Below are 23,664 nucleotides of genomic sequence, written 5' to 3' on the forward strand. Positions count from 1 at the left end.
GTTGTAGTATTGAATAAAAATTGTAACAATATTTTACAACATTAACGTTTTAACACATTTTTGTTAAAAAAATTTTGAACGGTATATTTAATTCTATATATAAAAATGTGTTTGTTTAAAATGTAAAAAAAACTTTTAATTTTACAACTTTTTAATAATTAGAATTTTGAGTATTTGTCCGTTGTACATATTTAAAAATCTACATTTTTTCCTTTTAGAATAATTAAAAAAAAAAAAATAGTTTATTTTATTCTTTTAATTTAATTTATTTACTATTTGAAGTATTTTTAAATGCATTGATAATTAGAATTTTTTTACAGTAATATCCTCCACAGGGATATCAGAGACGTTTTAATCTTGATGAACGCAAACTGCAAATAACTTCTATTAGAAGAGTTGTGGCAAATTTAAAGTTCTCAAATCGGGTCTCAAAGAAATCTCTCAAGAGTCGAAGTTCCAGGTTTCAGAAGAATTAACTTTATTGACAAGCAACAAAGTGAGATGCAGCTGTTCATCTGACTTGCAGTGGTCGGAACCTCAGGTCTTATACCTTTTCTTATCACTAGGAAGCCAGTCAGCTTTCTTTCTCTTTTTGCTCCGCCTTGAGATCTCGCTACTGTTAGAATCATCTTTCCCGGAGACATCTTTCTATTGGTGGAAAAATCTTTGGCCACACCCATTTAAAAAAAAAATATCTCGGGTCACATGAGTGCCATCCATCATTTTTAATTAACGTTTTAGTACTAACTTATCAACCACCTATACACATCTTCTCTCTGAGCTTGTTAGGTGCTTTTCCATCTTTACAGACCCTGATTTATCCTGATTTAACCTGATTTATCCTGATTTAACCTGGTTTCTGACTGAGACACAGCAATACAGACTTTTCCATGAGGAAAAGGAAGATCTCCAACAGAAGTTGCATCAGTATATTTATTCCTAAATAGTTTTTTCCCCCATTCTTTATGATAAACAAGCATATGGCCCATTACCATTATAGCATTTATTAATATTTTGAATTGGCTTTCGTTTGCACTTGAACACACCCCAACATCCTCCCATGATCCTCCTCTCACTGTGATTCAGCATGAGTGTTTCCAGCTCTGACTGTGGATCTCTGGTTTGCGCTGCAGGAGAATGCTTCTGGAACCCGTCCCTCAGGAGTTTTACGTGTGCTTCCATGACTCCGTGGCAGAAGCTCCCGTGGAAATGGCCTTCCGGCTGTCTTTCGGCTTGGCCGTGTAGCGTCGGCGTCACACCATCATAAAGCAGGAGAGGATCATTGTGAGGTGTGTGTGTGAACGAGGACAGAAAACTGCTGGTTCATGCTGAAGACAGAACTATCCTTGTGATGATAATCATGTGTTGCTGTGGACTTCGTGCTCAATACAAGCAACGTCTGCAGCAATGAACGATTAAAGCATCCGAAATGGTGAAAAGCACAACTTTAATACCTCAATCTATGCTGGATTTCACAAGCTACAGGCTCGCGAACACTAGAAACGCCATTTTCCCCTTGACCTTTCCTCGCTGGATCAAGCGGGATGAGGTTTTCTCGGCAGCGTTTATGACCACAGCCTTTCCTGAACTTTTGATATGAAATGTTTTTGTATTTTTTATTTAAGGTGTGGAACTTCATAAGTTAAAACTTTGTAATACATCCAACAAATGTGCATCATTTATCAAATAAATGAAAGCAGATTCACGTCAGGTGTTCTTTATTTCAGTGTCTTTACAAAAATAAACCAGACCGTTTCCACAATAGCTTCACACACGTTACATAGCGAGTTTCATTTAGAACGAATTTGTTATTAACCATTATTATACTCAAATTCAATGCAACAATCTCCACAATATTAAGGATTTACATTAAAACGTGTTTGCTTGCCGTCAAGTAGCTTTATTAACTATTTTCACAGAAATTCATTCTCATGATTTATGAATTTCTCTGAAAATCGTTTGTAATTATTAGTTAAGTATTCTGAGTATTGAATTAAATATAAAATAAAAAAAAACAGAAGAAATGTGAAAACACTTTGCAATTTGCATTTGAAATTAACAATGAAAACTACTAAATTTCTACATGTACCAATACATTTTAAACAGTTTTAGTTAATGTATTATGAAAGAACCAAATAGAACATTTATAAATTAACATTAATAATTGCAGTAAAAAGTTGTTCATTGTAACTAACGTTAACAAATTGACTGTAAAGTGTTACTGTTTCACCAATTTGGGTTTGAATGCACAACATAAATACAACTTCAGCATGATTTTCTTCAAACAACGGTTCAACATTATTGTATGGGCTCCATTTACGCGACTCCCTCCAGCAGAACGAGGTTTCTCCTGTAGCACTCCAGGCTGCACAGGGGCGTCCCGGTCTGTGAACACGAGTATTTCTTCAGGTTGGAGCATCCCGACACCCCGCAGCTCGCCGGGACAGGAGGAGGCGCTGGCGGCGCTGAAGGAGTCGGGACGGGGATCCCGGCGGGATAGGACACGCCGGCGCCCTGAGCGTTGTTGCTGTACCTCACCATGGGCACCTGGGCCTGTTTGGACTTGCGCTCCCGCATGCTCTTGATCTTGGCCTTGCTGGTCTTGGTCAGTCTCTCGATGGTCTGGTTCTTGTTCTCCTCTGCTTTCTTGGCCGCCTGAAGACGTCTTTTGCGAGCGCGTTCCTCACGTTTCTGCATCATCTCGGCCGTCAGCTCCTTCTCTTTGTATCCCATGGGAAGCTCCAATAACGGCTGGATCTGCTGCTTGTGTAAGAGGGCTTTCTGTTCAGACAGAGGACAAACTCAAGATTACTCAAATAACTCAAGTTACCAGTAAAGTTTATTCAACAACGATTCATTTGAAATGATTTGTTTTTGATAGGGGTCCCTTATCTGCTCAGCAAGGCTGCATTTATTTGATCGAAAATACAGAAAAAATGTAAATTATTATTACAATTTAAAATAACTGTTTTCTATGTGAATATAATATAAAATGTAATTTATTCCTGTGATCAAAGCTGTATTTTCAGCATCATTACTCCCGTCTTCAGTGTCACATGATCCTTCAGAAATCATTCTAATATGATGATTTGATGCTCAAGAAACATTTCGGATTATTATTATTAATGTTGAAAATGTCGTGCTGCTTCATATTTTTGTGGAAATGGTGATAAATTTCCCCCCAGGATTCTTTGACGAGTAAAAAGTTTGAAACAACAGCATTTATTTGAAATAGAAATCTTTTGTAAACAGGGTTAGGTAAAGTTACTTTTAAAAGTAATGTGTTTTGATATCGCTTTAGGCCCGTAGGACGATAACTATAAAGATAACGATAAAGATATAATTCTAAAAATCGTTCTCCATATTAAAGAATAACAGAGTTCACACCACAACTATAACGATAAAGATATGAGGAACGATATCGTTGGGATCACTTTCAGAGCGATTTTTTTTCCAGCTGTCGAACGATAAAACACTGACAGCCAATCAGAATCCATTCTAGCAGGTCATCCATTTTCGCTACTTTGAAACCGCAGCGCGGGCGCGCGCGTGCTTAGAATAAAAAGACCGTTATCGGTCGTTGGTGTGGACGCATATATAGTTATCTTTACCGTTATCTTTATAGTTATCGTGCTTGGTGTGAACGGGCCTTTACTCCCCAAAAAATAAACTAATTGTTCCAGAGGGAAAGTGATGTCAATGCACACCCTCTATTAGATTTTTATTTTATTTAATTTTTTATGTAATTTATCAGATGTCAAATATGGTCTGGAAAAGTCTGGAATCTTGAAGTGGGAAATGTGTAGGAACCCTGTATTGAGGTTGTATAAGAGTGTGTTCCCTGTCCCACCGGTCAGATGTGTGTGTGTTTCTTCGGCACCTGTCTGGCCGTGAGCAGAGACTCGTCGATCTCTTTCTTCAGCTCTCCATTATCATCCAGCTCTCCTTTCTCCAGCGCGTCCAGCCATCGCTCCTCCTCGTCCATCGGGCGTCCCAGCAGCGAGTCCGTGTCCATGTCGGGCAGGGGACACGGGTCCAGGTTACTGTCCTCATCTGGGTATTACACACACACACACACACACACACACACACATTAAAGGAGTAGTTTAGTCTGGCTATCACCAGACCAAGCTCAATCTTTTAAGACTGAACATTAGTCTGGGGAGTCTGCTCTGTGTTTTCTCCTGCACAAGAGGCGTGATCAACGGGCATAGTTTAAATGACTCTGTACACAATTAGATAGTCCTTCAACCAATCAGACCAGCGATCCGGGTGACGTACTTTGCAGCGAAAACTCCATGCAGGAAATGTGTAACCAAACGTGTTGGTTTGGAGCATTGATCAGCGTTTTGCAGAAGCAGCAATGGAAGCGAGAGATTTTTGCAGGTTGTGCACTCGAGCGATTGGTTTGCCAAACTAAAGAAGCCATTGAGCATCGTCGAGAGGTTAAAAGGAGTTGGGTTAAACACGCCAATAGCGCGCCAGGTGGATAAACCAGTTTGTGATTGGTTCCTGCAGATTTGTAACGGAAGCAGGATAGAAGAATGTACAGGTTTCCAGCCTGAGCCGCAGGGCGAAATCAAATCGCCGGCAGATCGGCCTGGGTTTACCCAATCTAGGAGTAGCTCACTTTAAAATGTAAATTACCCCATGATGTACTCGCCCTCAAGCCATGCTAGCTGTATATGTAAGCAGCATATTCATATTTAACACGTTACAAAGTAAAATTCTAGCTTCCGGCCAAAAACAGTCTACTTACGCCTAATGCGCAACTTACACAACTTATGACGTCGGCAGTAGCGCAGTGCGTAGCGTAAATATCAGCAGTGCGTCGCATAAGTTGCGCTTTACACTTCCGTATGTTCGTTTGGCCGGAAGCTAGTTATTTTACTTCATAAAGTTTTAAATATGAATATTTTTCTTACACAAACTCATTTTGCTTCAGAAGGCCTTTATTATCCCACAGGAGTCGTGCGGAGTTTGTTTATGAGCTTCAATCTGATGGTTGCAATCCACTGCCATTATGAAGCTTGGAAGAGCCAGGATATTTATTAATATAACTCAGATTGTATTCGTCTGACAGAAGAAAGTCATGTACAGCTAGGATGGCTTGAGGGCGAGTAAATCATGGGCTAATTTTCATTTCAAGTCAGCTACTCCTTTAACACTGCTTCGTTTTCCCTATATTCGGCTCCAGGTTCCGGTGTTCGAGTGTCACGCTCACCCAGCCAGGCTCTGTACTGCTCTATAGGAACTCCCTCTGACGGCACGTCGTCATCAGAGTCGTCCTCTTCATCATCATCATCATCGCCATCATCATCAGTCTCTACGTTCAGAGACGACACTGAGCGCAGAGAGTCCGGGATCACGGTGAACGTGGGCACACTGCAGAAACACAGAACTGACTTATTACAGAGAGAGAGACAGACAACATCACACTTTATGAATCCCCTCTTACAGGGTTTGAACCTGCAAACTTTCGGTTACCAGCCCAGATCTTTAGTCTACAACCATGCTTTAAATATTTTGATCTAAACTATACCAATATTTTTTGTGAAACACAAAAGAAGCTTTTTGTCTATAATTTATGTGTCATATTTTGGGGTGAACTGTTCAGTCCCCCTTGTAAAGTCCCCCTGTGGTGAAAATCAAGCTTTTAATGCTGTTTATATGTCTTTGTGGTGTTTTTAATATTCTTTAAGACAAACCATGTGTAAAGTCATAAGTCGACACCATTGCTGAGTATTTTCTCCTTAAAACTGCAGTGAACCAAAGACAGTCTCAAAAACACGCTTTGAAATCGCTGGTGTTTCTGACGTCACAAACTACCTTGTAACCAATCAGATCAACGTGTGATCGTCAACGAGTGGATCTCTGAGCTGAGTGAGTGAGTGGAGGCGGGGCTCATTTGCATATTCATAGAACCGCGAATACTAAATGTAGAGTTACATTCAAAGATGAGTATTAGGTGATAAAAATTATTGACTACAGGGAGACTTTAAAGCAAGAATAAACCAATATAAAGAAAAGGCATATGTATTAATTTGTTACATTAACATCTATAAGAGATTTGTTCTGTTATCACTCCATGAGTTCAGTAAGACAGTGACACTCGTGTTGTACTGTAAATATATTGATATTATAATCAACAATTAATTGTTTTTAAACATTCTGCAACAAAATTAACTGCTAAAAAAAGCATGCGCAGATATTATATATGTACAATAATGCTCTAACATGTTTGTATAACACAAATAAGGGAGAGTGAAACAAATAAAAAATAAAAGGTCTCCATACTGCATAAAACAATCTGTAGCCTATTCTTTCTTATTAAAAATCAAATCTTTTCCAGTTTAAGGTATTATGTGAAACATTTTAAATTGTAATTTTGTTGTCTAAAGACACGCAAAAGGAGTTAATATATAGTTTATGTTGTATCTTATTTTATACTCTCATTTTAACATGATTTTTCTTAAAATAAATAATGTACAGATAAAGTAAGCCCAAGTTGCTTCATTTCAGTAAATGTTCACCTTGAAATGTTTATAAGAATATAAAAGTTATTCTTACATTTACTTTATAAAAAAAATTATGAAAGATTTATTTATGTATCATGACCCAAATAGATAAACGTTTTTACAATTATTATAATAAAAGGTCAGAAGGCATGTATTAGATTGCGTGCAACAGGTTGTTCAGCAAAAGCAGTTTTGATCAAATATGTGCAACGTTTTAAAAACAATTCTGAAGAAATTCTAATAGAACTTGTCATAATTTGGGACCATTTCCTAAAGGGTTCAATACAAAAAGCTCATGTTTAGAAGTCTCAGTCTAATAATTCATTGTGGGCGAAAGCACTGACCTCTTGGTGCCTAGAGTCTGACCTCCAAGTTTGATCTTGAGTTTGAGTTGAGGAGGTTTGAGCACCAGCATCCCGGAGTCTGACAGAGACTCCAGAGCTTCAGAGGAGAAACTGTGTCCATCATCCCGGTGGTGCTTCTTCTTGTGTTTCTTGTGCTTTTTGTGTTTCTTCTTGTGGAGGTTATAATCATCCCCGGTTCCTGAAGAACAAACATCAACCAACCACACAATTACGATGACATTCAGTTGATTGGAAAAACTCAGGAATGAATGAATGAATATACACTCAATGTCCTACTTTAACTGTGAGGTCTTCATTACAGTGCATGTTAAAGGAATAGCTCACCCAAAAATGAAAATTATCCCATAATGTACTCCCCCTCAAGCCATTCTAAGTGTATGAGTAAATTATGGGATCATTTTCACTTTTGAGTAAACTATTCCTTTAATTAATATGCTTTTAATACCCAAGAAGACACGAACACTCGATTATAATTCTCTCTCCTCTACAAAAGCGTTAAATGAGACTTACCAGCGAGAAATCTGGGGTGAATCATGTCTTTTCTTTTCCCCATGGACACGTAAAGTGAGTTTAATTAATCACCACAATAATCATACTGAATACATATATGGGTCTATTTCTCCATCAGATTAACGCAAATGTACTAATTCCTGTGCAAACTCCCTTAGCATTCTAGCATTGTGTTTACAAATGTGCTTCCCAATGGCAAAGCATTGTGGGTAATGTAGTTCGCTCGCTCACCGCTGCTTAGCTTGTTTCTACATTTCGTCACAAATGTTGGAGGACAGTAGATGTGAATTTTTATTTTTATTTTTTGTGTGAACGCAGCATAATTCTCATATTTTAAATATTGGTTGTGTGTTCTCGGTTTAATGAGCAATGGTGATGTCATTTGTTACCTGTAACTTTTCTCAGCGCTGCTTAGACAGGGCCAATCACAGTCGTTTGTGATTACCAATTTCTGTTCCCCAAAGGAAGAGTTAAATGTTTGTGCCTGTCCAAAATACCCTTGCGGCCTTGGCCACTTTGGCCAAACTCCGGAAAGAAATACATAATACAAGTAGTAAAGTAGACAAGAGGTCAAGTGCAAAAAAAAAAAAAAAACGCAAGTGTGGGTATTTTCAATATTATCGAAAAAAAATAAAATTTAATTAAATTCACTGTCATCATTGGTTCATTCCCAAGTTGTTTCAAACCTGTATGAGTTTCTTTGTTCTGCTGAGCACAAAGGAAGATATTATGAAGAAAGATTGTAACCTGCGGTGTGAACGCACAACCATGGGGAAAAATACAGTCTTCAAAATATCTTATTTTGTGTTTAGCAGAACAAATAAATTTATACAGGTTTGGGACAATTTGGGGGTGAGCAAATGACAGAATTTTCATTTTTGGGATAACTATCCCTTTAATATGTCTCACAAAGAAAACTACACGGTCCAGAAGTCTTTGCGGGAGACGTTCAGCGGTACGGGAAGTTACGGGTCAGTGCTTTAAAGGTTAGGCTTGTAGATTGTAAAATGTGTGTCGTTTTACAAAGCTTGCAGTTCTGATGATTCGTATATTATGTATTTATTTATACGAATGGTGATTATGTTGATTTGCGTGTGATTTATTTGCACGCTGATTCCACGTGGGTTTGATCGCTGTTGACGTTTGGAGTTGAACTTTCAGTCGTGCATGTCAGTCAGCAAATCATGTGTTGCATTAATATGTGGTTCTCTTCCAAATTTAAGTTGACATTTTCAAGATACCGAGATTTAACCCAGGAGTGAATTTAAAATGCACCTTGTTAAACCGGTTGCACGAGAAATCGGTTTCAAGTTATCTTAAATTTCATAATCAAAAATGGGATCAGTATGATTGATTACATAAACAAGCAGATTTATGTTTATGTTCCTTTTATGCTTTTTTGTTGCACAATAAATCACTTTCTTTGTCTATTTATAAATATATGCATTATTCACCTTTTTTTATATATTTTATATATGAAGAGTTCAGATGCAAAAGCCTCTAAGTGCCATCTGAAATTTTCTTCTAGAATGATAATTTTTATCAAGCTTGTATATTTAGCCTATGTTCAGTAATTTCGCTTAAATTACAATTAATAGGTTATTTTCATTGCCATTTAATTAAATATACAAGCTTGATAAAAACATTCATTCTAGAAGAAAATTTCAGATGGCACTTAGAGGCTTTTGCATCTGAACTCTTCATAGTATATATATATATATATATATATATATATATATATATATATATATATATATATATATATATATATATATATATATATTACACTCATACATATATTGCCACTTAAATGTTTGTGGATAATCCCATTAAAAGTCCCATTAGGATTGTTTCCAAATTATGACAAAAACTTGTTTTTGTAACAAACTATAGTACAGATGCACACAAATTAAAATCTCTTTTCTTTGCCTTATCTGTTCAAAAGTTCTCCATGTCCTCCATCCCATCAGAATCATGAATTACGCTCGCTTTCTGACAGCTGTGAGCGCAGCAAGAAAACCATCGGCTATTCGCTTACTGAGTGAGTCTTATTTTTATTATTATATCACTGTTTATTACCATGATTGAAATGAACTGCCTGGCTGAGATGTGACTCAATGACGAGATAAAGAGATAACTCAATAGATAACCTGAGCTGAATAATGACACTTGTCTTTTTAGAGCTGCTTTACGAATGTATCACATATTTGATGAAGCTTGCATCATTGTTTGTTATTGGGGGGAAAATGCTGTGAAACAATCTGTATTGCATAAAGATGACTTAATAACCCGTGACGCGGCCTCATTTCTGGTGTCACTGTGATCCAGCTGAGCTGCAGCAGCGATCTCCTCCATCTCTGATCTCTCTGGCCGGAGGAGCTCCCAATCCCAACACCTTCCCGTTCCAGTCGGCCAGAGTTGAAGTGAAGGGAGGAGATGCTGTGGTGTTGGATGAGACGCTGATGAAGAGAGCACTGCAGTACTCCGGCTCATACGGGTATCAAACACTACACTGTTGCTGGGTAGATTACATGTATTCATCTGTATTATGGCATCTGATTCCAAAAATAAAGTACTTGATATTACTGTAGATTATAATACATTTTATAATGCTCAATCAGATTACAGTTACTTTTTTATGGATTACATGAGTGGGGGCTCGTCCGGGATTTAAACCCGGGACCTCTCGCACCTCAAACATTATTCAAACAGTTATTTATGATTTATCAATTCTCCTTAATTCTTATTTTTCTCTTTTAAAATTTTCTTTCTAAAAAGCCTACCATTTATATACATCTTCCAGTTACTTCATAAACCCCAGGTTGCTGGAAAACCCTTATGTAAAGTTTAATGCAGTTCATGTTTTTGATAACAAAGAGTGGAATATATTTACATCTTTTGTATTTTTATAACAATATGGCACAAAATAAACATATTTTAACTATGGCTGTCAACGTTACCGCATGTGATTAATTAGAAATCCTTAATGCGTTAAAATAATTGAACACAGATAACACATAAATTGGCACGTGAAGCTTTAAATTAACTTAATTTACGTGACGCAGTTTGTCAAAACACCCCACGCTGTTTGGCCAGATGATATGCTAACTACGTTTCTCGGCTGGAAAAAGCAAACCAGCGTCTGGAATGAGTGTGATTAATCTTGATTAAAAATATGTATCTATTGACAGCCCTAGTTTAAATCTATGTGATAAACGAGTTAGGTCAAAAGTAATCTAAAAGTATTCAGAATGCATTACATAAAATGTGTAATCTAATTGATTACGTCATATAATTTGAAATCAGTAATGAATTACAATAAGCACTGTAAGCACCGCTATTGCTTCATTGTCTTGTGTGTGTGTGTGTGTGTGTGTGTGCTGGTAGGATTCCAGAGCTGGTCTCATGGATGAAGGATCTTCAGAAAAGCCTCCACAATCCTCCCACAGCCGGCTACAGTCCAGAGAGAGGACAGATGGAGATGTGTGTCACCACCGGCAGTCAGGAGGGGCTCTGTAAAGTACGCCCACCTCATACACACACACCACTAACATCCTGCAGGAGAATATCTGGACCGAGTCAGACCCATAGTGAGCATTTTACACTGCTAATTATGGTCAATAATAATAATATGGGCACCAATATATTAGGCATCCCTAGTCAGGGTTATTATAGTTAACTAAGCCTTCCTTCCATTCCCAGGGAAAGAAAGAACTGCTAAATGCATGAATGGAAACTGAAACCATAAAAAAATGTTTATTGCTTGAAATAAAAGAAATGTAACCTATAGTAAATTTTATATATATAAATAATATATATAAAAATGTGTATATATATATATATATATATATATATATATATATATATAGGCATAAAAACCTAACAAAAATGACAAAAACACGCAACAATTTACTAAAACTTTAAATAAATTAAGATGAAAACTGAAAATATTTTACCAATAAAAACTGATGATACTAAAACACCACTGTCCTAAATAAATGCTCTTGTGGCGATACAATCACTCTGTTCCTGAAGTTTTTAGTATGCTTAATATTATTAGTGATATGCATATTAGAGTATGTGCCATGAATTAGGATAAAAGTTGTGAAAAAGTTTATCACATTATAAGGGGGGAAAAAGACAACAAAAAAGGGATTGTGTCGAAATGTTTCGGTCACTGCATGACCTTGTTCAGTGCCGTGTTCAGGGTCGTGTTGTGACTGAACCGTTTGCTGTTCCTGTGGTTTTTATCTCGCATTTACATTTCTGTTGTCTTTTTTCATCCTCATAATGAGCGGCGGGCCTATTTGGATCATAGACTTTAGGCTTTGGTGATTTCTCCTCTTTTTACCATATACTAAAATTCTAGTTTTCCTCTTCGTTCTGTTCATCAGATATTTGAGATGCTCGTCAATCCTGGAGACAACGTCCTCCTCGATGCTCCCACATACTCAGGAACGCTGGCAGCCGTAAGGACAGAGATGGAGCATGTTTACCTGTGATCTGTCTTGATGCGTTAAAGGAACATGTCATTATTGCCAACTCTCTCCTCAACAGCTGCAGCCGTTGGGCTGCAACATCATGAATGTGCCCAGCGATCAGCATGGCATGATCCCAGGAGACCTCAGGAAGGTTCTGGCGCAGTGGGACCCATCAGACGCGCAGAAGCCGGACTGCACCGTACCGAGAGTCTTGTACACCATCCCCAACGGAGGCAATCCCACAGGAGCGTCCATGACTTATGAGAGGAAACAGGAAGTCTATGAAGTAAGCCGTGTTTATTTCCTCAATGCACACGTTATGAGGCTGATATGATCCCTGTATGATTCAGAAGATGTTGTGATTTATGATTTAAATGTGTTTATGTGCTCTTTTTATCATGTTGTATACACAATAATTAAAATGTAATTGTTAAATAAAACCTAAACCTTGTATTAAAAATATAATTTTGTAATTGAAATAGTTATTATAAAATAATAAAACAAAACTAACAGAAATAAATTGAAGTTGATGTACTAATTTTACTAAATTTGAAATAAAAATAAATTAAAGCTAAAAAAAAATCTATTATAATACTATTAAAAACGGCCTTCCTTGTTAGACCTAAAACAGCTTTTATTGAGTCCACGCTCAGAAAACGACTTGTTCCGGCTTTTGTCACATGACGTAATAGTGCAGAAGATTAACGCCCACTTCTACATCATCATGTCTTTGGCCCCGCCCACTGACACATGAGAAGAGAAATACAGGATCACTGGACTAAAAATAACATTACCTTCCAAAGGATCCGAATGCTAGGAAAGTCTCAGTAGAGCATTATTTGTTTGTTCGGTTCATTCTTTGGTAAATCAGTCGCATTTCGGCGCAGGCTTTACAAACAGAGTCGACAGTAATGCCACAACATGTAAGTTATCATGTTAATTCTAATGCCTGATCTGTGATCAGTGATTTCTGCTATATAGTGTTTCATGTACAGTCAGACGTTCGTTGACTCAAAAGATCGGGTAGACCAAAGCGGAAGTCGTAGAGACTTGAAACTCTGAGGGCTGGTAGTACTCACACCGTCTACGACGTCACCAAGACTCGCGCCAATCGGCCTGATGGGGGCGCTACAGCGGGGAAAAGTGTGAAATCACTCATAACTCTTATTAAATTTTTCGGCTATTTTGGATTTTTTGAAAAACCTACTTTTGCAAACTTGTTCTAGGTTTTTGGCTCGATCGGAACCAAACCAGCGCGGCAAGATTCTCTGGAGTCTGATTGTCAATAATTATAAAAAAAGGTTCAAATTTAAGGGCCGCCAAAACATTTGAAGTGGGAGGAGCCTCTTTTACTTAAATGGCTGTAACTTGTGAACGGAATGAGATATTTTCAACAAACTCGGCACACATGTAAGAGCTCATTGTTTTCTGCATTCTGGTTACTGGCCACTTGGTGGCGCTATAACATGGAAAAAACATAAAAATGGCTATAACTATGAAACACTAAGTCTGATTGACTTGAAAATTGGCATGTGGTGTATTTGTCCAAGGTGCCAAGACTGTCTTTGATGACATTGGCGTATCTCGAAAAACACGGTCGGCAGTGGCCAATGAAGTTTGAGCAGCTATCAGGCAAGGTTAACGGAGGCAGATCGAAAAGAAACTCGTTTTTCTTATGCCTAAAGTATTGTATATCACGTGATTTTTGGCACATGCCTACTGTACTGAGCAACTTTGCCTCTTGGATCGCCGCCATCAATCGAATCGTTCATTAAATATTGCAGATTATTTAAAAAAACAACTTTTGCAAACTAGTCCTAGGTTTTTGGCTCAACCTCGATAAAACTACTGCGGCACAATTCTTGAGACTCTCTAGGTCAATAATTATCATAAAATTGTTTAACTTTGGCCAACTTCACGAAATTTGATGAGCACATTCAACACATGATTCTAAACAAGCATGCAAAGTTTTATGGAGTTCGGACCATAGGTGGCGCTATAACTGTTAAAAAACTTTAAAACCATATTTTCCTCTGTAAATTGACTGTAAATGGTCTTTTCCATCAATGATCTTGGTGGTTACAGGCTTGTTAAAGAAAACATAATACCTTTTTTACGCATGTGCTTAAAGGCCATAAAACGCTTGAACCCCCATCATTGCTGCTCGCAGCTATATTTTAAAATCAAATCAAAATCTAAAAATTCAACTAAATTGTCATTTTGTTTGCAGCTTGCCAGGATATATGATATGCTTATCATTGAGGATGACCCGTATTATTTCCTGCAATTCCAAAAAGTAAGTTCCTCTGATTTATTGCTCTCTTCACAGCATCTGTTTATATTGTGTGAATAATCAGAAGGAAGTAGTAGTCATCATATACTGACCTCTCTGATAGCCTCTCTATTGCAGCTGCGATAAGATAACGCTCAATATGAAGCGGTGTAATGTCAATACTCTGCTCTGTTCTCTCGTCATCCAGCCGTGGGCACCAACATTTCTCTCCATGGACGTGGACGGACGCGTCCTCCGAACCGATTCGTTCTCCAAGATCCTGTCGTCGGGGTGGGTGCTGTCAAAAGCCAGTTTGTGCTTCAAATGTCAGTGACTTGATTCACTGGACAGTAGTGCTTTTGTCTCGAGACACAGCTGTCAGGGTCATGATATTGACTCAAGATAGAAAGGGAAAAAACTCTTTCTCAGGGAGAGAGATAGGAAAAGTATGGCAAGATCAAGATATGTACTGGAAATGCTGTCACTTACATCTTTCACATGGTCACATGGCAATACCATATTTTTAGGGAACATGACTTTTGAAATAGCGTTTAATTGTGTACAGTTAATGAGTGTGGTAATATGTATAATTATTATTTATCATATCTGTATTATTTATAGATAATAAAAAATATAATTTGTTTATATATTATATTATTTGTTTACATTTAATTAATATAATTCAGTGGTTTTTATATATTACTATCAACTATTTATTAATGTACATATAATTCAATAACGAAACTTTCGCACACACATGTAAATATATACAGAGTGTATATATATATATATATACAGTATATTTTATTTAAATATATTATTTTATATATATATTTATATTAATGCACAATATCTAAATATTCACACACACATTTAGATATTTATCATTTGCATATTAATTATTTGTAGATTATTTATATATATATATATATATATACATGCATATTTTTTTTGTTAATTATTTAATTATATATGTGTATTATCTACAAATAATTAACAGAATTTAATGGCATTTTATTCAATAGTTTTTATATAGTACGGTCAATTATGTATTAATATAATTAATGTACATCTATAACGTTAATATTTATAATATGTATATTTTGTTTAAATTAAATATTTATATTGCTAAATTATTTGAATTATTTATTCATATATAAATATAATTGCACAGCGTTTAATTCATTAGTTATTTTATGTAAATTAATAAATATACATGTATAGTTTAATAACAAAGTATTCATACCTATGCATATTTTGTAATGTAATGCATATTTATACTAGTAATTGATATTATTTACATTAATTGAATTTAATCATTTGTATATTCTACCATGAAATAAAACTAATTACTTATCATCTCACTACCACTTCCAAACGATATGAATTACCTTCTCTCTCACTACCTTTCTCAGATTGTGATTGATGTATTTTGAACGGGAATGTTGTGTTATTTGGGTCAGGTTGCGGATTGGTTTCGTGACGGGGCCGAAGCCGTTGGTGGATCGGGTGGTTCTGCACATCCAGGCCTCGACGATGCACACCAGTACCTTCACACAGGTAAGACATCCACACTTTCCTGACATTCCTGTTTCTGCCGGATCTTTCCTGAAGCGACAGGCCTCGGAGGCACAACAGCTTCAGGAGAGGCTTGTTCCTCATTCCTCATTATCTGTCATCCGTACACAGTACAGTAAACACACACGTCTCCGAGAGTGTGGAAACGTGGCGTGTTTGTAATGTACGTGTGTTTCAGATCCCAGCGGTGAGCAGATCTGTGTAACGTGATAATGAATCTGAACTGTAATTATTCTCACTGCGTGAATCTCAGGAGAAGAGATGCATGGAAAAAAACAAGCGCTTTAACACTGATGGGGGGGGGGGGGTCAGATCAACAAAGTCATTAAATAATGTATAAAATAAATATTGTTTTCTTATTATTGTTGCTGTGCTGTAATGATTTGCAAAATACTCCGTAATTAAGATTAGCAAAGTCATTAAATAATGTTTAAAAATATTAAATTATATAACAAAATAATTATTATTAATAGTTATTTTATACATTAAATGTATAAAATAGTTTTCTGTTTTTGTTGCTGTGGTGGAGTTATTTGCAAAATACTCAATTAATATTAACAAAGTCAATAAATAATGTGTAATAAATAGTAAAAGATATTAGCTAATATTTATTTGAATAATAATTAATCATTTTTATTTTAAAATATTTTTACATTTATTTTAGGCAATTAATATTGTATAAAATAAATAGTTTTTTATTTTTTGTCACTGTGGTGTAATGATTTGCAAAATACTCTAAGATCAGCAGATTCAATAAATAATGTTTAATAAATATTGAAATATATTAGTTACCATTTACTTTAATAATAATTCATATTTATTTAATGCAATTAATAATGTACAAAATAAATATTGTTTTCTCTCTTGTCGCTGTGGTGTAATAATTTGCAAAATACTCTTTAATTAAGATCAGCAAAGTCATTAAATAATGTTCAATAAATATTGAAAGAGAATAGCTAATATTTATTTGAATAATAATTAATATTTGTTTTATACAATTAATAATGTACAAAATAAGTATTTTCTCGTCTCTGTGGTGTAATTTGCAAAATACACGTATGCTATCAGCAAAGGCATTAAATGTGTAATAAATATTAAAGAACATTGATTTTAATGATAATTATTAACATTTATTTTATCTGTTAAAAATATAAAATTCAATCTGTTTTTATTTTTAAAGGAACACTCCACCGTTTTTTTAAATAGGGCTTATTCACCTTCTTTCCTACATTTAGATAGGTGGGCAAATGCATTTTTGTCTCAGTGCATGCATTGTTTTAGTTTGACAGGGTCGGCGCTAGCTTAGCTTAGCATAATGAGTGGAATCCTTTGTTGCCAGCTAGCATGTCCTGAGTAAAAGTAATAAAAAAAATAAAAAAACCCACCTAATTACTTATTGTGGCCTGCGTATTCACAACGAGTACAAATAGCGATGCATATTAACACTAGGCGATTTCCTAGGGAGATATTGACTTGGGACTATATTAGGGGGAAGCACAGGCGAAGCACTGCTACTTGGACGCAGAGATATCACGCCCAAGTACCAGTGCTTCGCCTGTGCTTCCCCCTAATATAGTCCTTAATATATAAGTCAATATCTGCCTAGGAAATCGCCTATTGTACTCGTTGTGAATACACAGGCCACAAGAAGTAATTAGTTGGGTTTTTAAAAAAATTTATATCACTTTTACTCAGGACATGCTAGCTGGCAACAAAGGATTCCACTCATTGTGCTAAGCTAAGCTAGCGCCGACCCTGTCAAACTAAAACAATGCATGCACTGAGACAAAAATGCATTTGCCCACCTATTTGTCCGAGTGAACCGATCGAGCCTCTCGTTGTTTAAACTTCTCGTCTGTGTGTGTGTGTGTGTGTGTGTGTGTCCAGCTCATCGTGTCTCAGCTGCTTCAGAACTGGGGTCAGACTGGTTTCCTCACACACATTGATGGGTGAGTTTCTGAGAATCAGTTCAGCTTCTGTATTTCTGTATTCTTGTGTAAATGCTCATAATCTCCAGGCGTCTGTTAGTGCCAGAGAGGGACAAAGTACACAACGTCCTTATTCGGGTGAAAGTACAGACACTACAGGTCAAATATTACTCTGTTACAAGTAAAAGTTGCAAGGAATGATTTTTACTGAAGTAAAAGTACAGAAGTACTTGTTTTTAAAAGTACTTAAGTATCAAAAGTAAATGTCAATGCATTATTTTATTATTGTTGCATTGTTGTGTGTAATACTTAAAGTACCTTATGCCTCTGAATCTATGGCCTCCCTCATATCAGTAAGAATAAGTGCGCTCAATAACGTCCACAATGGTTTTGGACGTTCCCTCAAATAGTGCCCTATTTTAAAGTTGTTGGGCTTTTAGTATGGATATGTTAGCCTTACTGTCATCTATAAGCTAGTGCACTCCAAAACAATGACAAAATTCACATTTAGAAGAGCAAACCCAACGCTGAAAATCAAAATCAGGATGTCAGAATCCAACATCAGTCGGACGTCGAGTTCTGGCGTCAACCCGACTTTCATTTCCAACCGAAATCATCCCCTGACTGACGTTACTACTTTAGAAAACGGAACGTTGCGGTCCTTTATTCTGATTGGTTGAGCCGCGTTCAATGCCGTTACTCGACAAACACACACCTGTGACCGCATTACATTAGTGTTACTGCGCAACTGCCGTTTGTGACTCTTTGTTGCTGCATGTGTTGCTTAGCAACCTCTTTTGAACTACATTGCTTGGCGGAGGAATAAATGTGTTATGACGTTTTTTTTTTTGTTGCTGGTGTTTATTTTAGGAATAAAATAAATATTAAAATGAATATTTTTATGGAGTAACCGTTTTATAAAAGCAATAAGCCCATTGAAGCCGTGTTTTACGGTTTAGCTCGCTCCGCGTCGGGCCTAACAGGTCCACTGTAAAACACGGCTTCAAGGGGCTTAGAACACAGCTCCAGTAGTGGGATTGAATATAAGATTGAATAAGTGCACTCAATAACGTCCACAACGTTCCCTCAAATAATGCCCTATTTTAAAGTTTTTTGGCTTTGAGTATGAATATGTTAGCCTTACTGTCATCTATAAGCTTGTGTGCTCCAAAGCAATGACAAAATTAGCATTTAGAAGAGCAAGCCCAGCGCTGAAAATCAAAATCGGACAGACGTTGTCTTGTGGTTGAAAATGAAAACGGGTTAATGTCAGAAACCAACATCAGTCGAGTTCTGGCGTCAACCTGACTTTCATTTCCAACCGAAATCCTCCCCTGACTGACGTTACTACTTTCCACTCAAGGACTGTGACAGAAATGTAGTGGAGTAAAAAGTACGATATTTGTCTTTCAAATGAAGTTAAAGTAAAAAGTTTCCAGAAAAAATAATACTCAAAGTACAGATCCTCAAAAGTGTAGTTCAGTACAGTACTGGAGTAAATGTCCTTGTTACTGTCCACCTGCAGCTACATTGTTCTTCGTTATGTTTCCTACATGGACTCTATGAGTTGAGATGTGCTAATGTTCGACATTAGTTGTTCCTGTCCCTCAGGGTGATCGAGTTTTACAGATCTCAGAGGAACGCCATGCTCTCCTCAGCCGACCGATGGCTCAGAGGTTTGTGGAAAACAAACATCACATTTACAGCAATGCACTTACAGTCGAGGGGTTTTATTCTTGTTAATGTGCTTATATTAATTATTCAGTACAAAAGTGTCTTTTTTTAGCTAAATTGTCCTTTTTAGTGCAGATTTAGCTGTTTTGGTCGATGACACTAATGTAATTCAGCGGTGTGTGTGTGTGTTTCTCCATGTAAGCAGTGCTTTGTGAATGTTAACATCACATCTATTCCTGGTATTCTGATACATACAGTGAAAATGGCCATTTATAGTTTTACACAATCATGATATGATTAAGTTTTGCATATACATACATTTGTTCAGACAAGTGACTTCATCACACTAGTCTCTTGTTATAATGCTTGACTCTTGAGTGTGTTTTTGATCATTTGTCCCAGTGAAACGCATGATATGATTTTTGATATTTTAATGAACAGATGCCGTCCACAGTTTGAGTGTTACTGAATCTAAAACACACAGCTGAACGCATGTTGATGTTGATTTTACTGGAATAAGTAAATGATCTGTGTCAGAGTCCAGATTACAGGATATAATCTCTCTCTCTCTCTCTCTCTCTCTCTCTCTCTCTCTCTCTCTCTCTCTCTCTCTCTCTCTCTCTCTCTCTCTCTCTCTCTCTCTCTCCCTCTCCCTCTCCCTCTCCCTCTCCCTCTCCCTCTCCCTCTCCCTCTCCTCTCTCTCTCTCTCTCTCTCTCTCTCTCTCTCTCTCTCTCTCTCTCTCTCTCGTGTGTGTGTTGTAGATGTGGCCGAGTGGCATCCTCCGATGGCTGGCATGTTCCTGTGGATTAAAATCAAGGGCATTAAAGACACACAGCGACTGATCATGGAGAGAGCGTTAGAGAAAGAGGTACACACTCATACATACACACACTCACACTCACTCTCTCATACATACACACACACACTTACACTCACACTCACTCTCTCATACACATACTTACACTCACCCACACTCATTGCTTACAGGCTGAATGATTCTGATTGGCTAAGAAATAGATAAACATAGTAATTTTCCACACATATACAGATAGACAGAAGCATATCTCCAAAGATTATGCCGCTGACACTCAGACCCTGAAGTTAGGCACGTCGTGACCTTCCAGGTCACAGATTTGGGTTGCTGGGTGCCAGCATGTCCCGAACAACAACTCACTCAATCTCCAACAATGCCAGTGATTCCTTACCCTGTAACGAAGAAGACTAACACACACATCGACACACAGCTTCCTCAAGGTTGGATTTGGCCAGGCTCTAACTATAAACTGGAGTCTCGTCTCAAAACATCAAGATAACAAGTTCTTTCTCTCAGGATAGGACATTTTAGTCTAAATGGAAACTATAGGCTTTAACTGAGAAATGGTCCCTTAAACGATTGGCTTCAATGACCCCTGTATGTTTTAACATGTTGAAGACCTTTCTCAAACACAAAACCAGTCCCTATTTCATTTCTGAAAGCCGGGCTAAATGAGCAAGCACTGCATTCAGATATCAAATACAGACATTAAAGAATACATGAAAAGAACATTTCAGTGATCACACTGGTAACTTCTATAACACAGTAAAATCTCCAGATAAGTCATTCAACTCATTTGATATTTAGAAGGAAAGATATTGATTAATACCTTCATTATAATCACTCATTACATATACATTGAAGCAGCAGTGGATTCCAATCCACCCCCTTCACACACACACACACACACACACACACACACACACACACACACACACACACACACACACGCACGCAGTTTGCTGTGTTGAATGTAATAACACATGATTTCATGTTCTGCTGTTCCGGATAGAAGCCCCTTCCTTTATACACTGCAAACACTTCCTGTGAGTGCAAGTCATTTGTGTGTGTATGTGGGTGTGTGTGTCACTGTCAGGTTTACTGAGGCTTTTTGCCAAAGCCAAAGTTTGAATGTATGTGTGTGTGTGTGTATGTGTATGTAAATAAACTGAAGCACCTGATCCTTTAAACACACCACATGATTTGCCTCCCAGACTCAGTCAGTCCAGTTTCTGCTGTAGACTCAGGCGATCATGTCTTAGTGAACATCTGTGTTCACTTCATTTACAAACGCCATGTGGTGCTTCTGGAGCATCTTCACTAACACATGATCAGTCAGAATTACGTGACTTGCGTTTCGTCTGACGTCTCGGGTGTGAGTCGAGTGATTCTCTGGAGTTGTGTTCAGCATTACTGTGTGTGTGTGTGTGTGCAGGTTCTCCTGGTTCCTGGAGGAGTGTTCAACATCAACAGCTCAGATCCCTGTCCGTACGTCAGAGCGGCTTTCTCTCTCTCCACACCTCAACAGATCGATGAGGTACACACACACACACACACACACACACACACACACACATGCACGCACAGATATATATATACAGTAGTGGCCAAAGGTGAAGTCCAGCCTAGGAATTTTTTTTTTTTTGCATTATAAAATAAACCCTGTAGTCTTTTAATTTTGCCAAACAATTTTGTCAGATTTAATTTCATTTTGTCACATTTTGTTTTTCCTTCACATTTTAAATATTTTGTTTTTAAGATTTTTTAAATGTGAAGGAAAAACAAAATAAGTGACAAAAGTAAATTACTATATATATATACTATATATATATACTATATAAGCTGCATTTTCAGCATCATTACTCCAGTCTTCAGTGTCACATGATCCTTCAGAAATCAATCTAATATGAGGATTTGATGCTCAATAAACATTTATTATTATTATCAATGTCGAAAACAGTTATGCTGCTTCATATTTCTGTGGAAACATTTTTCAGGATTATTTGATGCATAGAAATAACATTATAAATGTCTTTACTGTCACTTTTGATCAATTTAATGCGTCCTTGATGAATAAAAGTAAAAAAAAAAAAAAAAAAGAAATCATGTTTAAGTTAGTCGAGTCTCTCGTGTGTTTGTGTGCTTCACGATGTTGCTGCCTTTATACAGCATTTCAGATCAGTCCGTTTCAGGGTTTTATATGATGCCTAAGAAGTCAGCTGTCTGTTGACTCTCGCCCATCCGATCTTCATCATTCCTCTCTCCTCTTCATCACAGGCTTTCAGGAGACTCGCCGATCTGATCAAGGACGCCGTGTGAGTCGCTGACCTCCAGGAGGAATGAAGGCTCTGATTAATGTTTTTAATGTCCAGTATCATCAATTAAATGCTGCTGTCACACGCCACACACAGACACACACACACACACACACACACACAGACTCAATCTGCCCAATGTTCTGCCTTTTTTGCACAACAACAAACCCATGTTTAACCTTTCAGTCAGTACCAGATGAACAAATTTTAAATGATGTTCAATAACACTATTTCAAGATTCAAGACGTTTTATTCGTTATGGTGCGTATTAATATAATTTGTTATAAACTTCAAGATTTGCTGAAGTTGGTTTACAGTGCAATTGCAGCCGTTGTCTGCATGGAGGCATTTCATGTGAGTTTAAAACTGGTTTATTGTGTAAAATGTTTAACCATAAGAAGATGAAGGTCAAGTGAGTGTATGTAGTTGTGATAGTCTGTTGATTTAAATCTCTGTGTTGAGTTGTGAAGGTTAAAGCCGTTGATTCGTCTTCATTAGCTCGCTGTTAACTCCGGCTGTTTTCAACACACACGAGGAGTAAATGTACTGACACGATGCTTTTAGCCACTTTTAAAATGACTTAAGCTGATGAACCCTCATCACAGATTGATGACACTTTTCTGCATTTCTTTTTTTATTTTAATGTACATTTTTATCACCAGACCTTGCGTTATATTACCCTGGCTTTAAATGACTAGAAACTAGTTAACACTGCTGTGATGGGGTTTCTGAAAGATCTGCTTCAATCTCTCTCGATTTTTTTGTTATTTCTAAAAGTCGGGGTAAGCAATAGTGGATTTTTTCCATTTGACTTAAATATGGCTTAATAAAACTACAAATAATCATGTAGTTGTTATACTCCGTTGGACTTGCATGTGATTGTGCATGTGGGCAAAAAAGGGTTCAATAAATCATTAAACGAACTCCATTATTGTTTGTAATGCTGATTTTCACTCATCGTTGTACTTTAACCAAAGCTTTGCCTTATTTGATTGCATAAAATCCCATTGCATTGGTTTTAAACACAAATTTGCTACATTTAATGCGGTAACATCTGTGGTCCCAGTAAGAAGCTTGATCATCAACAGAACCTTTGCACTGAACAAAATATTCTTTATAGTGGAAGAAGTTCTTTAGAAAACAACGGTTCTTTCAGAAACTGTTCACTGAACGGTTCTTTGGGGAACCTAAAATGGCTCTTCTATCCT

At 37.0% G+C, this 23,664-nt stretch overlaps 3 protein-coding genes across 6 annotated transcripts in view; 2 read left to right on the plus strand and 1 right to left on the minus strand.

The window, feature by feature from the left end:
• The window catches only part of intu (inturned planar cell polarity protein), a 48,889-nt gene extending 42,588 nt beyond the window's left edge, over nucleotides 1-6,301 (plus strand). For 2 of the 3 annotated variants that reach the window (XM_081359438.1, XM_081359436.1), the window contains exon 16: nucleotides 1,134-1,709. In XM_081359438.1, the coding sequence (XP_081215564.1) occupies nucleotides 1,134-1,245 (112 nt within the window). In that variant the 3' untranslated portion in view covers nucleotides 1,246-1,709. Of the gene's footprint in view, nucleotides 1-1,133; nucleotides 1,710-5,197 lie in introns of those variants that run through there. The other variant, XM_081359437.1, reaches the window with a different exon arrangement.
• Nucleotides 1,653-7,770, minus strand: ino80b (INO80 complex subunit B). The gene is made up of 5 exons (XM_081359441.1): nucleotides 7,394-7,770; nucleotides 6,863-7,061; nucleotides 5,225-5,385; nucleotides 3,881-4,053; nucleotides 1,653-2,781 (listed from the first exon to the last, which is right to left on the minus strand). Exons 1-5 carry the CDS (start codon nucleotides 7,434-7,436, stop codon nucleotides 2,317-2,319), a joined length of 1,041 nt encoding a protein of 346 aa, XP_081215567.1. The 5' UTR covers nucleotides 7,437-7,770; the 3' UTR covers nucleotides 1,653-2,316.
• A 555-nt stretch (nucleotides 7,771-8,325) lies between these two features.
• Nucleotides 8,326-23,384, plus strand: aadat (aminoadipate aminotransferase). 2 transcript variants are annotated; one of them, XM_081355545.1, is made up of 14 exons: nucleotides 8,326-8,364; nucleotides 9,339-9,434; nucleotides 9,722-9,890; nucleotides 10,781-10,913; nucleotides 11,788-11,862; nucleotides 11,951-12,160; nucleotides 14,105-14,170; nucleotides 14,355-14,437; nucleotides 15,610-15,706; nucleotides 17,612-17,673; nucleotides 19,264-19,328; nucleotides 20,089-20,195; nucleotides 21,577-21,678; nucleotides 22,419-23,384. In XM_081355545.1, the coding sequence occupies exons 2-14, from the start codon at nucleotides 9,368-9,370 to the stop codon at nucleotides 22,458-22,460; spliced, it is 1,278 nt and encodes a 425-aa protein (XP_081211671.1). In that variant the 5' UTR covers nucleotides 8,326-8,364; nucleotides 9,339-9,367; the 3' UTR covers nucleotides 22,461-23,384. The 2 variants fall into 2 exon arrangements, with proteins under 2 accessions (XP_081211671.1, XP_081211672.1); XM_081355546.1 differs by having other exon boundaries at nucleotides 8,340-8,379.
• Nucleotides 23,385-23,664: the final 280 nt, after the last annotated feature.

The sequence above is a fragment of the Scardinius erythrophthalmus genome (assembly GCF_964197995.2).
Source record: "Scardinius erythrophthalmus genome assembly, chromosome: 2".
NCBI lineage: Eukaryota > Metazoa > Chordata > Actinopteri > Cypriniformes > Leuciscidae > Scardinius > Scardinius erythrophthalmus.

Bases quoted from the DNA above. Each gene is read 5' to 3' on its own strand.
- ino80b (XM_081359441.1), bottom strand. From the start codon at position 7,436: ATGGGGAAAAGAAAAGACATGATTCACCCCAGATTTCTCGCTG. The intron at 7,062-7,393 runs GTAAGTCTCATT...TTTGTTCTTCAG, and splicing joins TCACCCCAGATTTCTCGCTG to GAACCGGGGATGATTATAAC. The intron at 5,386-6,862 runs GTCAGTGCTTTC...GTGTTTCTGCAG, and splicing joins CAGACTCTAGGCACCAAGAG to TGTGCCCACGTTCACCGTGA.
- aadat (XM_081355545.1), top strand. From the start codon at position 9,368: ATGAATTACGCTCGCTTTCTGACAGCTGTGAGCGCAGCAAGAAAACCA. The intron at 9,435-9,721 runs GTGAGTCTTATT...ACTGTGATCCAG, and splicing joins ATCGGCTATTCGCTTACTGA to CTGAGCTGCAGCAGCGATCT. The intron at 15,707-17,611 runs GTAAGACATCCA...GTGTGTGTCCAG, and splicing joins ACACCAGTACCTTCACACAG to CTCATCGTGTCTCAGCTGCT.